The 22,689-nt window shown below is 40.9% G+C and overlaps 2 protein-coding genes across 5 annotated transcripts in view; both read left to right on the top strand.

Moving 5' to 3' along the window:
• Positions 1-1,170, top strand: part of akap7 (A-kinase anchoring protein 7) — a gene marked incomplete at its 3' end in the record, with an annotated part of 3,990 nt that extends 2,820 nt beyond the window's left edge. Inside the window, 1 exon segment of the mRNA XM_079475476.1 lies at positions 547-1,170. Coding sequence (XP_079331602.1) covers positions 547-1,170 — 624 coding nt within the window.
• Positions 1,171-1,318: 148 nt separating this feature from the next.
• Positions 1,319-10,553, top strand: LOC306904779 (band 4.1-like protein 2). Of its 4 annotated transcripts, none has more exons than XM_079474874.1 (10): positions 1,319-1,589; positions 1,686-1,721; positions 2,457-2,516; positions 3,365-3,523; positions 6,425-6,946; positions 7,658-7,786; positions 8,100-8,198; positions 8,327-8,407; positions 8,713-8,824; positions 9,756-10,553. In XM_079474874.1, the coding sequence occupies exons 3-9, from the start codon at positions 2,508-2,510 to the stop codon at positions 8,815-8,817; spliced, it is 1,104 nt and encodes a 367-aa protein (XP_079331000.1). In that variant the 5' UTR covers positions 1,319-1,589; positions 1,686-1,721; positions 2,457-2,507; the 3' UTR covers positions 8,818-8,824; positions 9,756-10,553. The 4 variants fall into 4 exon arrangements, with proteins under 4 accessions (XP_079331000.1, XP_079331001.1, XP_079331002.1 ...); XM_079474876.1 differs by lacking the exons at positions 1,319-1,589; positions 1,686-1,721 and adding exons at positions 4,836-4,940; positions 6,129-6,182 and having other exon boundaries at positions 2,296-2,516; XM_079474875.1 differs by lacking the exon at positions 1,319-1,589 and having other exon boundaries at positions 1,626-1,721.
• The last annotated feature ends 12,136 nt before the right edge of the window (positions 10,554-22,689 follow it).

Raw genomic sequence — 22,689 nt, 5'->3', positions numbered from 1 at the left:
AGGTGTTGTGTGAGGTGATGGCCTGTAGGCGACACCTTTAACCTTTCTGTTGTTTAAACTTGGTGCAGTGATATGGAACTGTGATGCGGTCGGCAGACCTGGAACACCTTCATAGATGTGCATTTACTGAAACATAATGAATACCCATCAAACATTTGTCAACCAATCAGATTGAAGCATTTGATAGCCCTGTGTTATAAAAAAGCATTAACCGACACATTGACATGCTTGGATTCATTGGGTCACAAAAGATTATGGTTATTCTTTATATCATGTCGATGATGTGAATGACAGAGAAACTGAACTCTGGTTTGTAAGCTCTCTCTCTCTCTTTCCCCTGATCTCCAGCACTGCAGCTTCAGTTGTGATGTTCTCTAATGCTTATGCTAACACACACACACGTCCGCCAGTCTTTCCTAATGTGTGTTTCCTCACAGCAGCCCCTCACCTTGACTCTCAGACTAATGTTGTGTTTCTCTCTCCCCTCTCTCACTCATTCACGTCCCCTCACACCTCACATTCGTCTCCGTCCACTCACGTCCTCAGTCTCTCTTCATGTTCCCATTCTCTCCGTCCTCATCCACCCTGTCCTCCCTACCACCCACCCTTGACACCATCTCTGAGCTGGACGTGCTGTCCGACATCTCCGAGGACGAGCCCGACCCTCAGCTCCACTCCGAACCCTCCCCCTGGGTGTCTGAAGGCTCCGGCGCTCCTCCAGACGGGGAGGGCTCGTGCGACCCGTCCTCTTTGCCGGCGGAGGGCATCCCGGGTTCACAAGAGCCACCGTCCCGCTCCGTCCTGCCCACGCTGGCTGTGAGCGTGCTGGGGTTCTGTAAGGCTCTGCGTCTGCCGTGGTTGCTGGATGAGGACGGTTACATCAGTCTGCCCTGTCTGCCGGAGGAGCGCGCCGCCCTGATGCTGCCTGCCGGACTGCACCGTCACCTTCCCCTCTCCTCACCCTCTCTTCTGCCCTCCTTCCTGCTCATCTTCCTCGTCTTCCTCTCTGCCTGCCGCTCGGTGCTGCTGTCTCTGGTGTTGGCGTTTCTTCTGGCCGTCTCGCTGTGCTACCTGGAGCCCAAAGCCCTGGCCCGCTTCAGGCCCACAGAGGTCACGGCTCCACCGAAGATGACCGCGGCGGAGGGAAAGCAGTGCGACCCTGCTGCCTAAACCTGACCCCTCCTGCCCCTCCCGCCTCCTAAACACCGCTGCCTGCACTCACTTTCTGTTGCTGTTTGCTTTACAACTTCCCTCTGTCCCGCACCACAGACACACGGCGCTTACAGCATCACCCAAACCCCACACACACACACATCAGCTCTGTGGACAGCGGTCAGTGTGTCAGCATACTCGTCTGAAAACACGGTGACGTGTTTATCTGACACAAAAGTGCATGGGCCTCAGGGCTTGCTCCTCATGACATCACATCCTGTGTGCACTTTTATTGGGTGTTCCCATCAGCCATTTCACGTTTTCTTTTCTTTCTCGACAACTGTCCATAATTCATCACTTAGCTTCTACAGGTGGACGACGCAGAGAAGCCGAGCGTGAACGTGGACGTATCCGTCTCTTCTGAAACGGCCCGTGAGGTCTGCTAACTTTCCCAGCATGCATCTGTGCTCATATTCAGATGATCCAGTGTTTTTTTATTAATGCTGATGTTTTATCTCTGACGGCATGAACAGACTGACACACATGGGGCTGACTCTGCTCTCAGAAAGGTCTTTGACTCCAAATGTTTGTCTTTTATTTGATATTCCTCAATTGAATGTTGTACCATCCTCTCCGTTGCTTTGGTGACTTTCATTTATTGTTTTGCTTGTCTTCCATTTTTTTTGAATGTGATGTTTTTATTTATTTTTGCGAGAAATCAACAGGCAGTCATTGATTGACCAATCGGGGTTTGATCAGGGTTTGGGGATTTGGTCACATGACTTGTGATTGAAATGTGATTCGCCTGCTGGTTAAAACTGATCACCGACGTGTCACATCACCATACAGATCGTCTGGAATGTCAAACAGTGATGTCCGAAAGTCAGAGACCAGTGAAAAGGTTTTATCAAGACGTTAAAGTAGAGAGTAAATGTAGAGTTTGGTTCCAACATGAGATAAGTAAATGTTCATAAAATCATGTTTTTTATTGTTTATTCCAATTAATATCAATCAAACTGCAGTTGTTTTGTTTTGATTCAAGCCAAAATAATCAACAAATACCGCTAATTAATTCAATAAAACATGATAACATCATTAAAAACATGATTTCTGAAAATGTTAACAATTGAGTTGGAACCAAACTCTTCAAATATTTATTTCTTGGAAATGAAGAAGTTTTCTAAAGTTTATTGTTGGTGTCAGACTTTTGGAACAGACTGTGTGGTAATATCATTTCATTTTGTTTATGATTTCAGCTTTATTCCTCTTTTCCCAACATGTTTTTTCATGTTTTGACTCCACAGAGCAAGTCGAGAGTGCAAGGAGAGAATATATATGTCAGACATAGCAATTTAATGTTGGAGGTGTGTATGTTTATGAATCAAGAGCAAAAGTGTGATGATGGTCAGACTGCTGTCGTGGGCTGTCTCTCTCTCTCTCTCTCTCTCTCTGTGTGTGTGTGCATGGACTGCATGTTTGAGTGTTTCATGTGTGTGTGAGGATGTGATTTGGGAATGGTGTTCATAACAACACTAATGTTATTTCCCTAACCTGACAGGTGATTTTCTGCTTGGGTTGCTGTGGTGATGGTTTCATTCACACATTTGATGTTATAACTCGATGAAACTCACCCTGTGTGTCGCTGCTGAAGACACGCTGACCTCTGAGACACACACGTTAACCTCATCTATACATGAGAAAATACTGAGGAAGAAATGATGGTCAATAATGTTTGGTTTCAACCCAGATTTGGATCAAAAATGGACAAACTCAGCTGTCGTCGGGTCAAAGCGAAACATTCTCTGGGTTCTTTTAACTCTATGCTTGGGTTTGTCCATTTTTTGATGCCATGCCGGCTTGAAACTAAGCCAACGTGTGCACATTAAACCAATGATACGTGTGTTCTCAGAAACGGTGTGATTTCAGCTCTGAAGTCCTGTCTCACTGCCATCCACAGTCACTGACCTCCGACCCCCTGTAATCCCCCGTTTCACCCAACCATCAGTGAGAAAATACAGTCCTTTACTCACCACCTCAGGAGTGTGTGTGTGTTTAAGATGACATCTCTGAAACTACAGTTTATAACACTATATATATCTATGTGGCGTGTTTGGTGTTGACTGTGGGTGGAGCGGTGAGGATGACATGATGTTGTGGTTGTGTCTGTACCCTGACCCGTGCCTGTCTCTCCCTGCTGCTGTGGGCTCTTCAGGATTTGGAGAAAACCCAGGAGGATGTGTTGAAGCATCAGGCTAGCATTAGCGAGCTAAAGCGCAGTTTTATGGAGGCTACGCCCGAGCCCAGACCCAGTCAGTGGGACAAACGGCTGACGGGCAGCCCGGCCACCACCCTGCGCCTGCAGGCTTCAGGGGTACGTGTGCTTCTGACCCCGGGATCCACACGCATGATCTGCACTTCCTGTCACTCTCGCATGTGTGTTTTGTATCTGCTGTACTGTGTGACAGTTGGGATCTCCGAGGCTTTTTCACACTAACACGTCTCTGTTTGAAAACGCCTCTTATTCTTTCTGTATTTGCTCTCCGTCCACTCTGAGTGAGGAGGTGTTTTCATCAACTGCATGATGGATCCATTTAGAAAAAACAGGTTTCATGTAGTAGTGAAGAGTAAAAACAGAGACTTCTGCAGACGGTGACATGTTTAGTCTTGTGACCCATTCAGCTCAAAGCTGTTTATGCTGCTCTCCAGTTGCTCAGCGTCAGTTTGTTTACATGTCACAGCACACACGTGTCATGCTAAAGTAGATACCATCTCATAATCCCAACTGTCACACACACACTTATATGATTCTCTGTATCGGCCAATGGCATGCCAGCTTTATCACTGATGTGTTTTTATGAGCACCGCCTCATCCGATCAGCTTCTGTTTTTCTTTTGTATATTGTGATTATGGTTTATACGGATCTTTTTACTCTTTTGTCATTTTGTTTCGTGTGTTGTGTTGTGTTGTAGACGTGAACTCTCTGGATTGTTGATGTTGAATGAGATTCTGCATCAGATTTATACTCTCTTATTTCAGCTCAAACTCTCTTTACCACTCACACACGCTCATGTTGAGTGTGTGTGTGTGTGACCTTGCTTTTATATGAATACACTCCAACACAATAGGAACAAAATTAAGTTCCCCGTGGGTAATTCTTTTTATTGTACAGAAAAACATTTGTCTATGATCTTGAGGGGTTAGGGATCAAATATACAGTTTGTTCAGTATAACAATCATTAAGCCTACGGGCTGTCCCCACGGAGATGATAAACCAGACGTGTGTGTGACACACCTCATCTCTCTCTCTCTCGAAATGACCCCAATGAACTAGGAAACTATGGACCGGTTTCAAATCCAAAAATTAGGTTTACCCAAAAATGAAAGTGAATTCACTGGTCCTCACAAGAGGAGACGTGAGCTGACAGACTATATCGTGTCAATCTCTGAATTCATCTGCATCAAGACGTTCGTGATTGTTCTTCATTGATGTTCATATACAGTAACTACTTCTGTGTTTCATCAGAAGAAAGTTTGTCATGTGATTTGGAACCAATCTTGAGTTTCTGGGTAAACGTTAGCGTGCTGCATGTCATCTTATAGCACTTGTGTTTGTCTTTTCTTTTCCTCGCACTCTTTCATGTGGTGTCTTGTGTTTGTTGTGATGTTCTGTAACTCTCTGTAGAGTTTGGAGGAGGAGTTAACCTCTCTGTTTTTGAGTAAGGCCTGTTTCTCCTGCGGTGTCACTGCGGCTCCAGCAGAGGGCAGTAAAGTCTGGTCTCTACATGAGGTCTCACATGTTTCTCTCTCTCGCTCCCTCATCTGTTCAAACTAAAGGTCACGTCCAGTTCTGGCAGTCAGTATCAATCCGCTCTGTGGTTTGACTGGTGAAGTCCGAGCTTCTCCATAACATTCACATGGATGCTCGAGTTATTAATGAGATTGATATAACACACACACACACATGTTCTTTCAGTAAACTAGTGAAACGTGTAATGTGCGTAACGTTTTTAGTTGACATACAAAACCGACTCAAACACAAGAATCACACTTATGACAGGGCTCGTGGGAACGCTTGATTCTGATTGGCCAGACGCAACATTTGCACAACCGCTGAAAATTCCTCTTGAGAGGACAAACTAAACCCTAAATATGTCTTTAAATAATACATATGACATTATATTTAGAAATGATAAAAACGTTTGCAGTATAATCCACAGGTAGCCCTTCGCGGCGGGTGGTTCTTGGCCTCCACGTGGTGCATTATAACCCTCACGTATCAGTCTGATATATTTGAAACGTTATTGTATTTGACTGCCAGACTGACTGTAAACTAGGGCTGGGTTTAGAGATCATGTCGGCGATTCGATTCTTATGTTATATGATTTCCAATTGAATATGGATTAGTTATCAAATATTTCATTTCAAATATCAGTTTTGCAGACATGAATTCCACATTTAAATATACAGACTGAAACCCCTCCTCAGCTAAAGGAATGAAATACACATTTACATTAATACTATAACCCACACAACTGTTTTGAATTTCTATTCTTTTACTTTGAGTGACCAAACATTACTGTAAATTTAACAGTGAAATCATGAACAACTTAAAACATGTTTAAGAATTTCAAAATTCTTCTTGAATAATGGCGCCATCCTCTGGACGAGAGGCAAAACACAGATGATATTCTGTGAGGCACGAAGCATTGCTTCTGGATATTATTTCTTTAAATAGAAGACGGATTAAAATGAAGGCATCAATGTTTTTTTACCCAGCCCTACCTTAACATCCCTCAGACATCTCTTTAACCACGTGTGTTCACTGTCATGTGTGTTGTCTTGTTCTCTGTGTAGAGTAAAGCGCAGCTGATGTCCATCTGTTAACATCCCATCATACACATCACTGTTGACTTATGATGGGATGTAAACAGACTGCTGTGTCTTTCAGTGACAGTGTCCTGTGATTCACCTTTAGGTTCCACAGAACCCCCCCCCACACCCCGAGACTGACCACAGAGACGCCAGCAAGGTGCTGAATGTCCTCGCTTCATCAGTCTAACATCACCTGAGCTCACACCACTACACGCACACCTCACGCTCTTTCATTACAGATGTCCTCCAGATCATCATCATCCTCATCTCTGCTTCTCTTTATGTTGCTTTTGATTATTTCTGTCTTGATTTCTTTCCTTCAGTTTGTTTCTGTGTTTGTTGTTTATGTTTTTGCTTCTCTCTCTCCATCCCTCGTGTGTGTGTCATTGTCTGGTGTAGAGTTCAGAGGTCATACCCTATGTTAACGGCCAGCCAGAGGTCGTGGAGGTCGTCGAGGAGACCATCGTCATCGAGGAAGTCGTCAAAGCCAAGCCCAAAAGTCCGGCTCCTGAGGTTACCACGGAAACCGCTGAGGCTCCGGAGGTGAAGGAGGAGCCGAGTTTATCGTCTGACAGCGAGAGTGAGGAAGAGGCGGAGTATCACGCTCAGACACCCAGCACCAGCATTTCCGCTCAACAAATCAAAGAAGAACCAGAGGAGGCGGAGCTTGCTCAAGCACCGCCTGCTGAGGTACAGCCAATGGTAGAATCATCGGAGTCCGCCCCCGCACGGCCTGAAGACGATGTGTCGCAGGAGGAAGTGTTGATGATGCCAGATGAAGCTCAGAACGGCCACGCCCCCAATGCTGAAGTCCCGCCCACTCTCGAAGACATTTCAGAGAAGGAGGAGCCTCACATAGTCAACGGCAACATGTCACGTGTGGAAACGGAGCGTCTGCCACAGGTTATTTGTTGTTCGGAGGTAAATGCCATCTCGAGCAGAGACGTTTCCCTCTCGCCTCATTTCACACTCGTTCGTCCCCTCTGTCTCCAGATGAAGATCGTCTCTCTCTCTCTCTCTCTCTCTCTCTCTAGTCAGGGTTAAAGGAGTATAACTCAACCAGCTCGTCTTAAAACATCCATCATTTCATCTTCTTACACCTTTCAGTTGATTTTATACTCCATCTCACTGCTACACACACACACACACTTGTGTAGAGAAGGAGCGTTGAGATTAATGCTGAAGGATTGTGTTTTTGTACAGTATGTGCGGATGTGTTGCATGCTTCATGTAGTGTAGTACACGTGTTGTGTTTGTTTATTTGAGAAGTGATGATGGTTGTGGGTCGTAGAATTGAACCTGAGCTGTGTACAGTATGTGTGTAAACACATCACAATAACAAACAGAATCATCTGATTCATGTTCGATCCACCTGCTTCAAAAGCCACAAGATCATTTCAACGCACACACACAAGTCAAATCACTTGTATCACACTATAAATGAGCAGAATTGTGATGTGTGACTGTATCACGTGTGTGTTTGATCAAAGAAACCTAAATCACTTCTTTTGGCTTTGAATTTTCTGTTCGTCTTCATGTTCTACCAAAGATGTCTAGTGTCACACAATAAAAGGCAGGCCGGTTGTGTGTTCATCTGCTGTGTGTAGTTAAGTGTTGTGCATCTCTGTGTAGCCTCCTGTGGTCAAGACTGAGATGGTCACCATTTCAGACACGTTTGCCGCTCAGAAGACTGAGATCTCCACTAAAGAAGTTCCCATCGTTCACACTGAAACCAAGACCATCACGTATGAAGCGGCCCAGGTCAGACTTTCCTCCTGTACACACACACACACACACACATGTGACATGACACTGTGCCTGATACACTGAACACAGGACATCTCTTCTTTTGTGTTGAGATGTTATTAACTTCACCGTGATGACCATCATTGTGTTCAGCACATCTTATATACAGTATCATACTCAACGTAGCGTCATACTTGATAATAAAACACCATGTGACCATCAGAAGCTCTTTCAGATGAATGAGATTTAAATGCCTTTCATTGACATGTTGAATGTTTCTCACACACACTGTAGTTTAATGTGTTTGTTTTGTGTGTGTGATTGACAGCTGGATGGTAATGGAGACGGAGAGCCTGGTGTCCTGATGACGGCTCAAACCATCACTTCTGAATCCCTCTGTACAACCACCACTACACACATCACAAAGGTAACACACACACACAAATTATACACTAGTGTGTGAGACATTATATAGAGATTCTGGAGATATATACTCAGATATTTTAAAACAACTAAATAGTTTCTTGTGAGTCACATGATTCGATTGATTGACAGACTCTAAAGGGAGGCCTGTCAGAAACACGCATCGAGAAACGCATCGTCATCACGGGAGACTCAGACATTGATCACGATCAGGTGACACTACAGTACACACACGTTACACCCCTCACAGATGTCAGCGTTTCTATCATGACACACACTTGTAGAGGACAGTGGGCTTTTCTGATTGGTCTGGAGCGTGCACACTTTGTCACATCGCTATGGAAACTTCGCGTTCTTTCCAGAGTGACATTCATTGTTTCTCAGAGACGTTTAATGCCGTCATGTTCTTTTTTTATCTCATGCGTGTGTCCTCCATCCATTCATTCATTCATTCACATGTTGAGTTGTTTATTTTTCTTTAATCTTTTGTTTATTGTTTTGGCTGTGGGCGGGGTCAGGCGTTGGCACAGGCTATAAAGGAGGCCAAAGAGCAGCACCCTGACATGTCCGTCACTAGGGTGGTCGTGCACAAAGAGACGGAGCTCGCTGAAGATGATGACTGAAGGACAGGTAAGCACACGGCGACCATCTCCAGGGCAACAACTCTGCTCGTGACAACCGTCTCTTCCAGCTCCGACCCTACAGCTTCCTTCACCTTTATCCTTCATTCGTGTCTGCTTTTCTTTTGCCTTTTATTCATCTTCACTCACTTTGTGTTTGTGTCTTGTTTTCTTGTTCCTGATCTTCTGAAACACAGCGTGTCATGTGACATTAAGAGATTTGAGTGTTTCCTTCAGTGTTTGAGGTGTACGGTAAGGTTTTCCATGTAGAATGGGACACGCAACAATGTGCACGTGAAGACTTTAATCCATCCAGAGAGCTGTGTGTGTAAACCTCTTTACCAGAATCGCTCAAGCATGAGACGTGTGAGGACTTTACTGACACGGTTTCAACAGAAATGATATTTTTCAGCTCTGTCAGAGAGAAATCACATCAAGCCAGGACTTACAGTTCTGTGTTTGCATTCTGATTTCTGTATTAAACTCACGACAGACACACGCGTTGCACGCTAAATGATGTGATGTCACTGAACCAGAAATGTCAATACAGCATCAAACAATGATGTCACAGAAAACATGCTGGTTTCATTTGTGTGCTGTAGGACAGTTCAGGGATTAGTCTTCACTGGGGTGGGTGGTCACTCCTTTAACATGATTTCAGTTTCCATGGTAACGGCCACTTCTTCCATTGTTGAATCTCTTCAGGATTATAGTTCTTCACCAGAAATATGGGCAGGATTTCTCACGTTAGCACAGAACGCACACAGACTGAAGTACACACACAAATATTGTGTCAACATGTTCCTTTAAAACAGAATCAGAATATGATGAAAACTGACATTTCCCTAAACTCCCATTCTGAGCTCTTATGTCCATGAAGAAAGTGTGCGGTGGTCCTCGAGAGGATCTCTTGTAACGTCTCTGTTGTGTTTTCTTCACAGAGCTGAAGTGTTCATCCGGCGGGACTAACAAGAGCTCTGATCTCATGATTCTGCATCCGAACATCTTCATCGTTTTCTATCATTCGCAAACAACCACTTCACTAACACCTGTAGCATTTTATTCTTTTTAGAATTCTTTTATCTTTTCCTCCAAACGTCGTCCTAAAGACCCGATCCATGTGATTTTTATTGTATCAAATAGTCCTAGTTCATGAGAAGAGCAGCAGATGACAGATTTTTATCATGTTTTATCCTTGTTACGGTGGAGCGGTGACGTGTTCATGTTTGTAAGGGACCAGCACAGGACACTGGTGTCAATCATTCGTCTATGCAGTCAAACATTCCAGTGAGGGGAGGAGCTTCAGTAACTCACTTCCTCTCATCATGAGACATCACAAAACCTCGGCAGCTCTTTGAGACCTTTGATTTCCAGACACCAGTGATCTGATATTTCTAGAAAACTTGTTTTCTTTTTCTTTTTTTATATCTGTCCTGAACTATAAAGTGATGATTTAGATGAAGTACGTTTGCCCTTTTAAATCTTTCTACTCTCTCTTTCAGATATGAGATGTTTTTGATGAAATAAATGTGATTTGGCTGTAGATTGAGGCCTGTGCTGATTCTCCTCTCTCTCTCCCCGTCTGTCATCTTCTGCTCATCTTCATCGTGTGTATAGCAGCTCATCTTAGATCGTTTGTTTGTTTGTTTTTTAAGCGGCTTTGAATGATCTGTAATGTTTTTATGCCCACCCGTTTGTGTAACACTCTTCAAATAAAAGTTTGTTTATTCAGAAATGTTTATGCTTGGGATACTTTTTTCTAAAGAAAGTATTTGCTTGATAACTTGATCTGAATTATGAATTTTTACACAATTTTGTGTCTTGTTACGGTTATCTTCAGCGCCTTTTTATTCCCTTCCCGCTTGTCACCTGGCAACCACTTAAGTCAAATGCAGTCACTTGTAGCTTTTAACTAAGGCATAATGCCAGGAACATGTACGCTTCAAGAGCTTTGGCTAAAAAAAACATTTCAAAGACTGGGTTTCATTCATTATAGATCAAGGAAATTCAACGTTTTAGTCCGGAAAAGTCTAGAAATTTGACATTCGTCTTACAGTGGGAACCCATCATTCCCAAAATGATCCAGAGCATCTCGAGCACCCGGAATGTTTGTCTTATACAAATAAGCAAAACAAAAAGGAGAAAACATTGTTTAATACTGACAACTGTTTAATACGTTTAAAACCCAACACAGAAAAATATTCCATGCGATCTCCGACTTATTCACATAAAAAGCCTGGAAAGTCAAAATACAAAATGTTTGACATACAGTACGTGCTGAATAAAAAAAGCATTGACACAAACCCTACAATTAAATCATTAACGTGAGTTAATGCACCATGAATAACTGTATTAACATGAACTAACATTGACAAGGATTAATAAATGATGAAAAACTATGAAATAGTTCAATATTAGCTATTGTTCGCTAATGCATTTACTAATGTTAACTTATAGCACCTAATTGTAAAATGTTACCGTTTTTTTTTTAAACATAATCACAAACTCATGACTCTTAACATGCAGAACGTGTACATGTGTGTCTTCTGGAGCTTTATGATCTCCTGCAGTCTTCATCTCAAATCACATAAGAATCTGTTGTTGTGTATAGAATAACTAGATAGAAATTAATATAATCCAACTAATTAAGTAAATATATAACAAAATAAATAAGAATAAAAAGGATTTTAAATACAGCACAAAATGGCATCTTTAGGAAAACACACACACGCACACAGGTTGCTTTTAAGAAATTGGTTAGTGTGAAGAGTTCCTCAGTGTCTCATGAGTTCAGTCTGAAGTTGTCCGTGTTTTATAAACATCAGATAGTGTTGGCCCTGTACTCATGTGTCCTGCTGTGCGCCTGGGTCTGTACCGCCGTCCATAACACAGCTGAGATGCTGTTACCCGAGGATCCCGTGCCACGGCCAACTCTTGCTCTACTGACAGACAGACAGACAGACATTAACACATTAACCCTTTTGTGTTTGAGATGAGTTGAGAACTCGTCCCAGCATGTGAGATCGTTCACATGTTCCGTGATGACCTCATGTTCGCTGACACACAGAATGTCATTTAGTTTTAGATGTCTGGATCACCTCTCAAAGGTACAACCAGAGACGGGCACCATTACATCAACAAATATTTCATTACAAATTACAAATACTTACTTATCAAATGTATTTCAATTAAATACATCAAACTACTTTTGTAACTTGTCATGTGAAATATAAAAAACAAACCAAATGACAAGCAATTGAAGAAAGAGAGAAAAGTTCTCTAAACTACAGCACTCCATCAACCGCTCAGATTTGGTAGTCCTATAAAGACTGGTGACCGGAGCATTTGACCCGCCACTTTTCAAACTAATGGGGCAGTGCCCCGCCATTTAATGCAGTAGGTGCTCGACTTTATGCGACGCTGCAAACTGCATAGTATGTTTCATAGATAAATACCAGTTCTACATCTCTCAGACAAAAGACCATTAAAGGGATTTTCCTGGAAATTCAGGTACGTGTGAAGAATCAGCTTAAATCTAGCAATGAATGTTTATCTGTTTTTTCTGAAGCACATCAAAAACTTTGAGTCAATAGGACAAACGCAATTGTGGTAATTGGCAGGTTTAAGTCAATCTTTAGTTAAGCATCTTATATGTTTTTATGGCGGTACTGGAATGTACGTTTTTCTGTTCATAATATTACATATGCTATACGTGGAATTTATTTATATTAGTCATTGGTTTCAAGGCATTAAAGGTATACTTAAATATGTCTTAGAATATTGTCTTTTTAAATATTTTCAGCGATATCTGAACAGTGGTGCCATCTCTGCCTAGTGATGAAAGTAATTGTACGGGAGGTGAAAATGACATATTTGAATAAGTATTTTAAAATACAGTCTCTGGAAAGTGTTTAATTACAAATTACATTTGACTTTTTTTGTTAGTGAAAATACACATTGCAAAATACTTTTCTGTCAGGTTCACTACCGTCAAAAATGATTGACAATTAGCATACAGTTTAGATTGGCGGTATGGTTCTGTTCTGCAGCCGCATGAATAAGAGCAGGGACGCAGCGATAAACCCCCCCAGGATAAACAGAACAAGCAGATGTCGTCAGTTCTTTGTGACATTTAAGTGTAACACATGATGTAAAGTAATTGAGACTGAAAAGGAATAACAGTCGAGTTCCAATTGTAAATGTGAGTGGGGTTGGGGATGGAGGAGGGTAATTTGCTCCTGAGTAATGCGATAAGCTGCTGTTGGCTGAATGAAACTTAAGTCTCTCTCATTCACACTGTGATCAAAACAAGTTTGAGCTGAAACAACTGACACATCTTAAAAATATCAGCGTGATTGTTTAGTCTCAAGATGAAGTGTATTTTCTTGCAACGCACAGAAAAGCTTGATCTTCTACTCTAAAGTCTGTGAAACCACCTGTTGAACATTTGAAAGTGTTTTCTTAAGGTTTGATGTGTTTATGTTTGGTTGTGAGAGCACTTAATGATGTCACACAAGTGTCATGAATGAGGTTGTCTACCTTGCTGTAGTTTGTAGTTGAGCGCAGTGATGATCAGCAGAAGTAAAGTGGTGACAGGTAAGAAGATTCCCATCCACAGGATCCATCCTGGAAGACGATTGATGAACACAGCGAGCGTGGACATCAGAAATGTGTTGGGGTCTGCGTGTTCTCTCTCTCTCTCTCTCTCCGTCTGCTGCTGAACTTTGAGCTTCAATCTGATTTACTGCAGCTGGTTAATACTTCACCGCATGTGACCTGTGAACCCTGTAAACAAAACATCTACTGTTCTCTCTTTCATCACAATAACACAAACACGTGTGAATCAAGTCAGATTATAGTCGTTGTTATTCTCTCGCATTCTGGTGTTTGCTCATTTATTCAGAAATAATTTGGCTTGAAACCTCAAAGATTCTGACGATTTAAATTGGACGCACACAAGACTGATGTTATATGTCCATAACCCTCATGCTATATAATTGTTGTAACTCTGTTAAATGTTAGTTCACAGAGCAAGTTGATATGGAAACTACAGACATTTATGACATTTCAATCACTGGAATGGGAAATAAAAGAGTGTGTATATATTTTAAATAGACAGGATCACAATGGCAATGATAATTCGCACTGAATTGTGACTGAATATACAGTATTCTCCTCCATCATAACGTCATTAGTGACAGTGCTTTTATAATTGTAAGTCAAGAAGTCTTTGAATGTACTGTGGTGTGTGTGGAACTTTTATTTTGTAACTGTACGAAGAAATGATGAGGATGTGAAAGATCTCAGTGAGACAATAATACCAGACGACGTGAAGCGCTGTGGGTTCAGTCCAGTCACGATCATCTTCAGTCTTTCTATATTCAGTTGATGTGTGTGGTGTACATGAATGTTTGCTCCTGATGTAAATGATCTCAGATCTGTATGATGATGAAGGTCAGACACTTGTTTATCTGAGATGCTTCTCAATTCTCGTTCTCTGACTCATGATGTTTGCTCACACGATCACGTGTTTTTGGGAAAAGGGTTTGTTCCGACACTCATCTTTAAAGGCAGTCCGTCATGTCTTCAGCGGCTCCGGTGTAACTGCAAAAATGTCAAACCCAATTTTTTATGTATGCTTCTTATTCTTTTTGGTTATGTCACACTGAACGTGTTTGTCTGTTATTAAATGACACGACCTCAGTTAAAGAGAACAACTGATGATGAGGATGATGAAGATGAAGCATGTGTTTACTCTCTTCTATATTTGTACAGAAGATGAGTGTGAATGTTATTGTTGGAGTGAGTTGTCATGGAAACAGAATCTCAGCATTCTCTCTTCGTGAAACACTAGAGGTTAAAGGTTACGGTGAAGTGTAGATGCAAACATATGTCTCATTATTCTGATGACACTGAATCTTTTCATACAGACGAGATCTGTTCTCTGTGCTGTCATTTTAAATGATGAAATAAAATACACAGATGATCAGGATTGTTGATCAATTTTCAGATCTGACAACTTCACAAACCGTCATACACAGATATGTGATCAATTCTGATTTTCATCTGTGCATTTTGTAGACGCATGCCTTCTGGTGGTCAACAGGGAACACATGAGAGTTTCTTAAACTATACGCTATACAACATGTAAGTCATGCAAAAACTCTATCTGACAATGAGTGAAATGTGATGTGAGCTTTGGGCTCAACTTGAGATGCATTTGACTCCTTCGTCCTGTTTACTGGAGGAATGACTCGTTTCTCATTGACATTACTTCTGATGATCATCTCTCCATCATCACCTGATGTTATTTCATGAATGAATTTATGAAGAATGACTCTTGATCTGGTTTGAGTCGTGAGTGAAACATGCTGCTTTATAAACACTCATGATATGTTTTTATAGTTATCTCCATCAGAATGAGCTGACGTGTCTGTGAACATGAACCTCAGATACTCCTTCTGTCTTCACTACAGCTGAACTTCAGTCTTCATCTCTCTCTCTCTCGCTCTCATCCTCATTTATTCTCTTAGTCTTCTGAACAGCATGAAAATGATATGATCACTTGCTCTCTTTGTCTCTGGTGGACATACATGTTTTATTAATTTCCCCTTCAGGCAAACACGTGATCTCTCTTATATATTTCATGAACACCGCCTCTTCAGTTCTCATCTGTCATAATCTAAAGAGGATTTCCAGTCTTAGTCATTTATTAGTCCATCAAGAACGTTTCTATATAAGAAAGCTGTAGTGAGAAATGTATTCAATATTTGAATGAAACTGTATAAACATCCCTGTCACGTTTCCATTCTTTTGTAGCTGTTGAAGGATTTCTTTCACCGGTTTTGGTTCCATGATTTTCCAAATGTACTTATCATACGAGACAAAGCCATGATTTGAGTGATGACACCTTCTGTATCTGTTCATACCAACGTCATCAAAACATTTAAGTCAGTGTTTGATCAAAACATTCAGTGCTGATACATCTAAAGCACATACGTACTGTGTAGTTATAAATAATAAAAACGGTTTGAAATTCTAAAGGGAAATTGACCGCAAGTTCAAATGTAAATGCGAATCATTTGACTTCAATGTTTCATCGCTGCTCTTTTCCAGTCGTTGTCCTGGCAACAGTGCACAGATGTAATCCACGTCGAGTCGCTCACATGCACACATCTGTATTTCTTCACCGCTCTCATGCTTTTGACCACTTCTGAAGGGCATGTGTGTGTGTGTGTGTGTGTGTGTGTGTGTGTGTGTGTGTAGAAACTGCAAAAATTCCAGCGTTAATCACATTTTCACTTTAATCCTATTTTTTAAATTGAATGCATAGATATGATTTATTATCAATATTTATGATATTTACCTGCAGTCTCGTAACATCAAATGAAGATTACATAATGTAATTTAAATGACATCAATGAAAACAGCAGCAGTAAACACATGTAGATTAACAGCATGAGGACTTGATCTTGAAGCGCTGAACACTTTTCACGTCAAAGACCGATTATATCCATTTGAACGTTGCTGTGGATTTTTGCGCACGTTTTATAAATAAGGCCCCACCGCCCCAGATGAGAAGTAATGCAAGCAACAGAGGAAGAAGAAGAACTGGAATGAATAGAAATGAATGTGATGATCACATAGTAGAGTCAGGAATAATAATTCATTCCAAACAAGAGGACTTGTGCAAATGTTAAAGCTGTGTTGTCTAATTCTTGATGTCAGTGTTTGGCAGAAGCCGTCTGACGTTATTTGGATGCTTTTGAGTTGAATGGTGAACAGACTGTGAAGATTTTATTTTGACAGAATGTTCTGAGATCTGAGAACTTGAGGACATGTGTGTGTGTTCTTCATCTCTTTCTGTCTGCAGTCATGAGAAATCAAACTGTCTGTCATGTCAAATGCATGAGCGACTACCTCTGAAGTTCACTCATCAACTACAAAGTGGGTCAATGTTATATCCCTAATGGCATTGACACTTACAAGTACACTAGGACTGACATTCTTAATTAACAATATACTTGAACTTTTTGCAAGTCTACTTAATAAAAGAAGTTGAAAGAATACTCATTTATTGTAAGGGTCAGGAATGCTGGTGTAGGTGTTAAATCTACAGTAGCTGTGAATGTGTGACGTCTCCATTACACCTCCGTCCAGCTCTCTTATGTTCCACACGACCCTTCTCTGCTGACCTTTCATGACAGCTTCTGTCTTTCATCACATTAATTGTGTTTTGGTTCTTCATGATAATGAGATGAAGCTGAAGTTCAGCGCGACCGAGAGATGACATTCAGTTTTTAGTTGGGTTTAATTGACTGTATGGAGATCAGCTGTTAAAGGTTGGATTGTTCTTTTGGAATGAGCGTGTTTCTGCTCTGCAAGAGGTCGTCACAGTCATAAACATTCATGAAAGGGAAATGATGGCGTCATCATTTCATGTAGTTGAGGATATAGAAACATGTTGGGTAATTGGCAATTAATCCTCTGTTCATTAAAGCCGGCTGAAGGTAGAAGTGGAGGTAGAGGACGGCGTCCGGCTGCGTCTCCATGGAAACAAAGGATGCTGAAATAACAAAAGACTTTGAGTCGCTGTGTGAATAAGCACAAATGCATCTCTGGGTTTGAATTCAGTGGAATTGGATTGGACTCAGACAGCTTCATTAATAAAGGTGCTTGTCAAATAGAAGTTAAATGCTCTTTTTAAGCGACTGATAGTAAGATGACAAGTAGTGCTTTCACTCTGAAATATTCATAAACCCATGAAATATTCACACAGCGTGATCATCGTGTGTCCAGCTCTTTCAGTGCTTTCAAACATTCATCCTACTTCAGGATACAAGCAAGCTTTCAGACACAAGTGAAGGTTAATGCAATAGCGCTGGGTGAACAGGGGATGATGCTGGAAGCCATGACAGATATTAACACTGAATGATATGAATGTGAAATAGAAAAACATTTACATTTAGTCATTTAGCAGAAGCTTTTATCCGAACATAAGGACAAAAAGCATAAGTGCAGTACAAGTATTGACCAGAAAGGAGAAAGGAGGAGAGCTGGTGGCATACAACACGCTCAAGAGTTTTGGCAGTGAAGGAGAGGAGAGATACCGGTCAGTAGTGTTCTTAAAGTGATATGTTTTTCACTTTTTATTAACAAGAGGACAGTGGAGAGAGACAGGAAGTGATTGGGAGGTTTGGGTGTGTTCAAGAGGCGGTGGCACAGAGAACTGACTGCTGATGGTGGTCTTTTTTTTCTTATGAAGAAAGATGCAAAATCATCAGCCGATGGAGGTGAGGGTGCAGACGGGCAGAGAAGGTTTTAAAGAAAGGAAGAGATTCAGGAGATTTGTTGATTTTAGAGTGGTAGTACTGAGATTTCACAGGGGAGACATCAACAGAGAAAGAAGAGAAGAGAGACTGATGGAGACAGAGGTCAGTAGGATCCGGGGGGCGTCGCTGAACCTTTATAATAATTGACTTAATTTGTCAGTCTAGTCATTGACATTGATAACAGCGGCAAAATGGATCTTTATGCAACGTAGTAACTAAATTCACTCTTGTAAAAGCAACACAGTCTCAACTCAGCCGTATTGTCTGGCAGTAAACTATGTCCGTGTGGTGGACATCAGAATTTATTTATGCAAAGCGGAGAAATTGAAGCAGTAAGGAGATGATGAGTTTGAGGGAGGCAAGACTTATAACTACTGTATATTCTCTCCTGTCAGGTCTCAGACGTTAACGTAAGAGGAAAATGTCTCAGGAAAACATTTGTGTTCTGTGCTTGTAGAAATTAAAATAATATTGAATTGACTATAGCTCTAATTTAGGACACTACATCAAACGTTGGCTGAGATCACTATGTGCTATTATAGGCGGTAGAGTTTAATGCAGTACAGTTGGGTAAAAAGTGAACCAACTTTGTCTGGACCAGAAAATATATATTTTTACCATAAAATAAACTATTAGTTGGAGCCACAAAATGACTGGTTTCTTGAAATACTGTACTTGTACATTCATGAACAGATGTAGTTATTGATTGATTGTTTTCATGGTGAAGAAAATCCTCTCTGCTTTCATTATTTCCATACAGTGCATGCAACCATGTTAATAAAGTTTATGTTAAATAAATATTTTGAAACGCATATATGTTTACCTTCCCCAATATTGTTGGACTGTAGGAATAGTGTTTTAATTGAGGGAAGTTTGTATTTTGCAGCAGAGGAACAGGGGCCTGTGCCCCATTAGAGGTTTAGGTCTAGCAACACCCCGGTAGGATGTTTAGATGTGCGGCTCTTCCTCCCACGGAGACGGAGACGTCAGATAACCAGGGGGCAGAAGGGGATGCACGGGCGGGTCTAGATGTTAGTGGGCAACAGAAAGTTAGTGTGGAGCAAAGAGTGCTGGTGGTGCTGTGTGTTCAGAGGATCATATCACCAACAGATTAGCTGGAAAGATTTGACTCACACCCTAAAACCTCATAAAAGATGAAAAAACTGTTTAGAAGTAACGCTCTGAGTGCAAACCCTTACAAAAAACAATTTTGCAATATTGTTTTAATTTGAATTTTATTTTATTTATTAGTAGTTATTTACTGTAGTAAAGAGAAGTTGTAATAGATACATAAAAAGAGACACAATATTTGGTATTATAAGTTTCTGTAGTGAAATTGGTTTGGTGTTTGTTTGTATTGTGAGATTGCTATCTGAATTCTGACTCATGTTTGTTTAGTTTTAATTGATTGATTTTGATTAATAACAGCTGGACTCAATCAGGAGTTTGTGTATTTCTTCAAGTGTGATATCTCTTTTGTGTGTTAATGTGGATTTTCTATGCCTTCATACAGTGATATTTTTTGATCCTGTTCAAGACAATTTCACTTTAAAAATGATGAAATTTTCAACCCATGATTGGGAAAAAGCAAGCGATGAGTTGTAAGTCTTTCCTGTTGCTCAGTGTGTTGGATCTTAGAGGATTGCAGATACCTGTGTATAAATGTAAGTCACTTTGGATAAAAGCGTCTGCCAAATGCGTAAATGGAAATAAGTGAACATGTGCTGGATTATTTCATCACTGCAGTGGTTGAACAGGACAGCACAAGTTCATTTATGAATATGGATGATGATGTCTTAGGTCGATCATCACAGCAGGTGTTTATATTGTTAGGTGTGTGTGTGTGTGTGTGTGTGTGTGTGTGTGTGTCTGTGTGTCTGTGTCTGTGTGTGTGTGTGTGTGTGTGTGTGTGTGACATCTTGGGTTAGTCTCTGGGGTTCTGCAGTTGCTATGGTGAGATTCTGTAAGCTCTGTAACAAAGGACCTGAATGAAACACTCACACAATCAAAGGTCCTTGTCTCATTATTCAATTCCCAGCATCACTATGTCAAAGGATGTCTTCAAAGGAATGTTAATGAAGACATTAGTCATTCTGCATCTTTTCATGATAAATTATGCTTATGCTAACAATAAATATGATATTGTTTGTTGTTGTGTTTGACTGTAAACTGATTTTATAAACTGTACAAGCTGACAGATTTCAAAATAAAAACACTTATCTCAGGCCCATCTGGATAAAAGCTACTGCTACTGATCTCATGTAAGTGTATGTGACTGAACAACAGTGGATATCACTAGTCTAACCCCCGGATGGTGTTTTTAATGTTATTAGGGTTCGAGCCCGTAGGGCTAGAAACCTATTGTATTTGTGGGTTTTATTCTTCTTCGTTATTATTCTTCCCTAAAACTACATGGGCAGCCTAAACCGTAAGGCCGACAGAGCTGAGACTTGGTCAGATGGTAGTAGTCCTTGTCGCTACTCAGATACATGGACCCAGCCAAATCGGCCCATAGGTGGCGCTACAGCGATGAAAAGCGCGTTTGCACTTTTTACTCCTAAACCGTTTGTCGCACACCCAAGTGTTTTATATCATTGTAATCATTGGCTCAAAACTTAAAAAACGTATATCTCTGATTTCATTTCCGGTATGCAAATTTTTCCGCTAATTTGCATTTTATGCAAAAAAAATAAAATGAACTAGTCCCTGGATTTTTGCCCGATCGGAACCAAACCAACGCTGATGAATTCTGTGGAGTGTGAATGTGAATAATTATCAAAAAAAAGTTGAAATTTCGATTCACCATTGCTAGGGGGCGCCAAAACGTCTGAACCGGAAGTGCCATGGTTGACTAAAATGGCCATAACTTGTGAACCGTTTGAGCAATCTTCATGGGGCTTGTACCCTATGTGTAGACTCTCAGTCCGGGGTCACAGTAAAAAGGATTTGGCGCTTGGCCACTAGGTGGCGCTATAATTTACATGAACTCGAAAAGGGCTATAACTACCCAACCGTTTGCCCGATCGACTTATTATTTGGTATGGTGTGTCTTTGTGTCATGCACGGTGATTGTCTAAAAGGACAGTGGCGTATCTAAAGAAACATGGCGGTCATCGGCCAATGAAGTTTGAGCACTCATTACACAGGGTTAACGGAGGCCGATCGAAACGACACTCACTGGGCTTGTTCGACTCGTGGTCCAGAAGGTCTGTAAGAAATATGAACTCATTCGGCCACCGGGGGGCGAAGTAACGGTTTTAGAGTGCATAAACAATTGTATATCACGTGACATTTGACATATACTCAAACTATTGTTATCATATGATAGCTCTTCACATTCTGAACAACTTTGCCTCTGAACACGCTTCTGTCGATTGAACGGTTTGCGAATTATCGCTGACGATGTCAAAAACCTACTTTCGCGAACTAGTCCTAGGTTTTTCGACCGATCGGATCCAAACCAATGCAGATAACATCTCTGGAGTGTGAATGTAAATAATCATTGAAAAAAAGTTGAAATTTCTTTTCACGGTTGCTTTGGGGCGTAAACATTTTAAATAGGCGGAGCCTATTACATTAAAATGCCCATAACTCGAGCACTATTAGAGATATCATCATGGGGCTTGGAACATATGTGTAGACCATCACTCCGAGATGACTTACAAAATATCGCGGCGTTTGGACACTAGGTGGCGCTATAACAGTAAAAATGGCAAAATTGACACATCTTTGGTTGCCTTAACAATTGTGTATCACGTGACATTTGACATTTACACAAACTATCGATATCATATGAAAGCTCTCATAATTCCAAACAAATTTGGCTTTTGAACCATTGATGTCGATCAAACAGTTTGTGAGTTATCTGTGATGATGTTAAGAAGCTGCTTTTGCGAACTTGTTCTAGGTTTTTCAAGCGATTTCAAAATTTCCACCACAGTACAATTCTCTGGACTGTCTAGATCAATAACTATCAAAAACATCTTCAACTTTTTTATTTGCGTGACCATTACAGGGTCCTTTATTATATTCAAATGAACGGTGTACCTGAAAGCTCGCTTCTCCTTAACAAATAATCCAATTGACTTGCCATGAAGTACAATCATACATCTTATTAGACTAAACAAGCATGCAAGATATGATGGTTATCAGACAAGAGATACGTTTCCTGTCTCACAGGAACAAGGTGTTAGACATATAAAGCACTACACATTAAACGTTGCTCCATATTCACACGTCTATAAATATAGAACATGTCTGGCTGGTTGTAAGATGCTGTTTTGCTTAGCATAACACACACCTTTATTATGTACACCAGTTTAATTGCATGTAAACCTAAATTTCTACTCAGCAGTCACATGGCAGCAACTCAATGCAATTAGGCATTTAGACGGGGTCATTTCTTAAATGGATGTGACCAAATTAACCTGAAAAAATGATTCCCCTCAAGTGTACTCTATGTGCATATGTGTGTAATCAGGCGTAGTGTCTGTGAACCGTTGCTGACCGTATCTATAATTTTTCAGGCGTTGGGAGTATCTTC

This window comes from Barbatula barbatula (assembly GCF_947034865.1).
Source record: "Barbatula barbatula genome assembly, chromosome: 15".
Classification (NCBI taxonomy): Eukaryota; Metazoa; Chordata; class Actinopteri; order Cypriniformes; family Nemacheilidae; genus Barbatula; species Barbatula barbatula.
The sequence above is the reverse complement of the archived record's forward strand: the minus strand, read 5'-3'. Positions and strand labels throughout refer to the sequence as shown.